Genomic DNA, 4,972 nt, shown 5'->3' with positions numbered 1-4,972 from the left:
GTCTTTTGCATATATACGTGTGTTTAAAGGAAAAGAGGCAGTAGAGGGTTGAGGGAGGTAAAGGCATTTTAGCCTAACTAACGCAAGCAGTGCTTGTGGAACAGCCTCAATGTAACCCCAAAGACGCCCCCCTCCAACCAGTCCAGAAACCCTGGCGCCCGCGCCCACAATAACTTTCTAAAGCTGAGCCCCAGGCCCCTCCGCTCCGGCCCAGGCGCTCGCAGCCAATGAGCACACGCCCGCGCACGGCCGCGCGCTCCCATTGGCTGCGCCCCGCCAAGCGCAGTCCCCCGCAGGTTCCCAAGCCGGGTTTAAAGGCGTCGGGCACGGATTGCGGTCCCACCACCCGCTACCAGGTCCACGGGGAGGGGTGGCTTGCGACGGGCCCACCCCAGGGCGTTCCTAAAGGGCGCCGTCGGCCGCCCCTACCGTCCCCCGCCCCCAGATGTACTATGCGATTTCCGAGGCTCGCGTGAACGCGGTCCCCCCGACCATGCTACGGCCGCAGCGGCCTGGAGACCTGCAGATCGGGGCCTCCCTGTACGAACTGGTGGGCTACCGGCAGCCTCCTTCCTCCTCCACTTCCTCCTCCTCCTCTTCCTCTTCCATGACGGCGCCCCTCCTCCCCAAGGCTGCGCGCGAGAAACCAGAGGCGCCCGCCGAGCTGCCCCGCACGGGATCTGGCGCGCACGCGTGCGGCGGAGCCCGAGCGGACCCGAAAGAGGAGCAGCAGCAGCAGCTGCGACGCAAGATCAACAGCCGCGAGCGGAAGCGCATGCAGGACCTGAACCTGGCCATGGACGCGCTGCGCGAGGTCATCCTGCCCTACTCCGCGGCGCACTGCCAGGGCGCGCCGGGCCGCAAGCTCTCCAAGATCGCCACGCTGCTGCTCGCCCGCAACTACATCCTGCTGCTGGGCAGCTCGCTGCAGGAGCTGCGCCGCGCGCTGGGCGAGGGCGCGGGGCCCGCCGCGCCGCGCCTGCTCCTGGCCGGCCTGCCCCTGCTCGCCGCCGCGCCCGGCTCCGTGCTGCTGGCCCCCGGGGCCGTGGGGCCTCCCGACGCGCTGCGCCCGGCCAAGTACCTATCCTTGGCGCTCGACGAGCCACCGTGCGGCCAGTTCTCGCTCCCCGGAGGTGGTGCGGCAGGCTCTGGCCTTTGCACCTGCGCCGTGTGCAAGTTCCCGCACCTGGTCCCCGCCGGCTTGGGCCTGGCGGCTGTGCAGGCTCAGTTCTCCAAGTGAAGGCGGCCCCGGGGGCCCGGGGCGGGGCGCACCCTTGGCCGGACCATCTGGCACCCAGAGCGTCTCCGCTCCCCAGCACCCGGAGTCCAGGGAGAGTTAGGCTCAAGCCTGCCGTGCGTTTTGAGCCTTCTCGCCTGGCAGAAGGGACTGAGGGGCGCCTGCTCCCTGCGCCCCACTCTCGGGAAATCAGAGCGATCGGAACGGGGTTCGAGTCCTAGGGCGATCGCACCTGCTTAGGACAGAAAGGGCCGCTCCGCACCGGCGCTCGGTGCCCCGGCACTGTGTGCGTGCGCCGCGCGCGGTGCTCGGAGTAGGGATTTCGGGAGCCTTGCGGGGCGCCGCTGGAGGCCGGGCCGAGCGCGACCGCCCCGGAGCCCCGGGCTTTCCCACGGGGCGGGAGGTGGGGGGTACAGCTTTCCCCCGGAGCCGACGAGAGGGGAAAATGGGACGATGGCCAGAAACCACAGGCACCTTCACTCCCACCAGCCAACCTCGGTCAGCAGAAACGGAGGAGGAGCCGTCGGCGGTGCGCACCGAGGCCCCGCGTGCGGGCTTGGGGGGGGGGGGTCACTCTGCCTTTTCCTTTACTTTTTTTTTAAATTTCTTTTTTTTGATGTTGTTCTTGTTAAAATGCTGGGTTTTTTTTTTTTTTTGAGACTCGCCTAACCCGGTTTGGTTTGGTGTGGCGGGGCGTATTTTCACTCGATTCCTGGGGACTTCTTAGAAAGGCAGCTTCGAACTTAGGGTCACCTTTCGTCGCGTCTTCTCCACGCGGAAGCCTTCGTTAGGAAATAAATCCAGCCTCTTTTCGCGCCATCGGTGTTCTCGTTTGACTAAACCAGGTAACCAGGCTTTTCGTAGTTGCGGACTTGTGAAGCTCACTAATAAACGTTCTCATTAAAAACCAACCAAACAAGCCACGCGCTGGTGGATCGCGAGCGCGGATCGGCCGCCGCTCCGCGGCGGGCCCAGCTGCGGTGCAGGCGGGACGCGGCTCTGCGCGCTGCCCCCCCCCCCGCGCGCCCTTCCCGCACCAGCGCGCCCCGCAGGCTGCCCCTCTCTTGACAACCTAAAAAGACCCGTCTGGGTTTGCTGTGGCGTTAACAAATCACCCAAGATGATATTTTAGGATGTTTCGTCATCTCGCGTTGAGTTTTGTTTGTTAAGTTGCAAGGGATTTGGGTTGTGGATAGGAGCCTCCCGTTCACTGGCATTTGGTTTAAACTCTTAACTCTGTCCCCTAGAACTCTACAGCCTCAACAGAATAAATCATGTCAAGTCAATGTTTTGACTATTTTTTTCCCCCATCGCCTTTGTTAAATAAAAATTCTCCCGGATCTTGGTGGATTCAAAACATTCAGAGTGGAAAGTCAGGCTTCCCATGGAAAAACTGGACTTCCTGAATTTGTTAAAACAGCCCAAGACCAGGCACCATAGTTGAAGTTCAGACACAGCTGGACATGGGAGGAGTGCTAAGCGCCCCCCCCCCCAGATGCAGCTCCAGGATGAGATCTTCACCCAGCTCTGGGAATGGGTCCATTTTGACTACAGCTCCAGTGAAGAATGAGTGAAGGAAGCAGTACATGTTTATTGTTTTCCTCAGTCTCCACATCCTTCTCAGAAGTACATTTTTCTATCTTAGTAGACAGAGGCTAAAATACCACCACACACCCGTAGACCTCACACTACCCCTAGCAGATGTTGGTTTTTAATTGTGTTGTGGTTGTTGTTTGTTTTTGTACCAGCACTGGGGCTTGATCTCAGGGCCTTGCATCGCTCCCCGCCTTGGCTTTTTCAAGTGGTAGCACAACCACTTGAGCCACAGCTTCATAGCATGCTTTTTGATGTTTAATTGAAAGTAAGTGTCTCAGACTTTTCTGCTTGCCTCAAGCTCTCTTGCTCTTGTTTTCCATCTCATGGCTAGCACTCCTTCATTTCTGGCTTCTTACTGGTTAATTGCTGAAAAGAGTCTCACAGATTTTTCTACCTAAGCTGGCTTCACACTTCAATCCTCATATCTCAGCCTCCTGAATACTAGGATGATAGGCATGAGCCACCATCACCTGGTTTTATCACCTGCTTTTACAACCACTTCCCTTTTGGTCTTTTCTTCATGGCCTCTCCTTCACAAGGAACCCAAGGAAAAGTCAACATCCACAAAACCAAACCAACTCAAGGACTCCATGGGAATAAAACTTCATTGCTAGGTTAGAAATAAGACATTTCTTCTCAGGCTAGCAAATAGGTAGCACTAGCATTCCTAAATCACTCAAAAAAAACAACAACAAAAAACAAAAAACCCCTGCAGAGCAGAAAAGTGGCAGTGTCATCTCTCTTCTTACTCTCCTTGAAAATCGGAACCAGAACCAACAAATGCACCTGTGGGAAAAGTAATATGACACATGAGAAAATCACACCTTAACATGCTTCCAGAACCCACAAAGATTATAAATGGTTTTCCCCAAGACACCCAGTGTTCTGGGCACCATTCCATTGTCTGCAAGGATATAATATCTGATTGGCCATTATACCAAGCAAGATACGCTCCTTGTAAGAAATATATATATATATATATATTAAAGCTACATCAGGAGTCCTATAAGATAAAAGAGACAGAGGTGGTTATATATAGCGTCAGTGATATACTGGGCAAATCTCTCAACACACTATGGTAGTGAACTGGGCAGGCAAGCGTTGCAGCTTTGTAACAGCAGCTATGTTCTGGCATGCTACCAAGGGAGCTAGTGACTCACCCACCTCCCTTTTGTTGCAGTGGGCTTTATACAGAAAGAAACTGATTAATTGGTCTTTGAAGAGGATGAGAATACAGGAAAGATGTCAGGCAGTGCCCATGAGAAAGGTATTGTAGGCTTCACTGCTAATGTGCCATCCTAGCAATTAGAGGAAAAACGCTCAGTCTGAGAAATGTTACTATATGTGTTTAGAGACCAGGTGAGCAGTCAGAAAAAAAAAAAAAGGAGCAGGTTAAATGCACTACGGGATGCACAAAACCCAACGTGATGGCCTATTTACAGTGTTCTTCATGAGAAACTGATCATAGCAGGGATGAAAATATAACCTCTCAGCCATGTAATTTAGAAGGTAAGTAGTCCCAACAAGGAAGAGGTTAGCCTCAAGCATGGAAAACAGTTTACCCATCTTAAGTGCAGGTTTGAAGCCATGGTGCTTCTATGTTGCCTACCCAGTTTGTTTATGGACCTTCATCTTTGCTGATTGCCTAGGTATGAAGGTTGAGACTGGCTGCAAGTAGAGAGCCAATACTCAGAACTTCAGCCTGCTAGCTAGACCAGAACCTTCCATTAGAAGCCAATCAGAATGAGATTGCCTTTCTACCATGCCACCATATTTTACAAACAAGATACCAAGAGCAACATGACGGTTGGGAAGAGCCAAGAGATGGATGCTTTGATTTACCATGGCATGCAGTACAGCAATGGAGAGAATATATTTCCTTCAAAAGATATATAGCCTTAGAGCCAGGCGCTGGCAGCTCATGCCTCTCATCCTGGCTACTATGGAGGCTGAGATCTGAGGATCACGGTGTGAAGCTAGCTTGGGCAAGAAAATCCATAAGACTCTTTTCTTCAATTAACCAGCAAAAAGCCAGAAGTGGAGGGGCTGGGAAGGTGGCTCAGTGGTAGAGTGCTTGCCTTGCATGCCTGAGGCCCTGGGTTCGATTCCTCAGCACCACATAAGCAGAAAAAGCCAGAA

At 54.1% G+C, this 4,972-nt stretch overlaps 1 protein-coding gene across 1 annotated transcript; it reads left to right on the top strand.

Annotated features, from left to right (window-relative positions):
- Positions 1–412: 412 nt before the first annotated feature.
- Olig1 (oligodendrocyte transcription factor 1) lies at positions 413–1,240 on the top strand. Its single transcript, XM_013027486.1, has one exon. It carries the CDS (start codon positions 446–448, stop codon positions 1,238–1,240), a length of 795 nt encoding a protein of 264 aa, XP_012882940.1. The 5' UTR covers positions 413–445.
- The last annotated feature ends 3,732 nt before the right edge of the window (positions 1,241–4,972 follow it).

Source organism: Dipodomys ordii, unplaced genomic scaffold, assembly GCF_000151885.1.
Source record: "Dipodomys ordii isolate 6190 unplaced genomic scaffold, Dord_2.0 Scaffold104, whole genome shotgun sequence".
Classification (NCBI taxonomy): domain Eukaryota; kingdom Metazoa; phylum Chordata; class Mammalia; order Rodentia; family Heteromyidae; genus Dipodomys; species Dipodomys ordii.
This window is presented reverse-complemented; position numbering and strand designations above follow the sequence as displayed.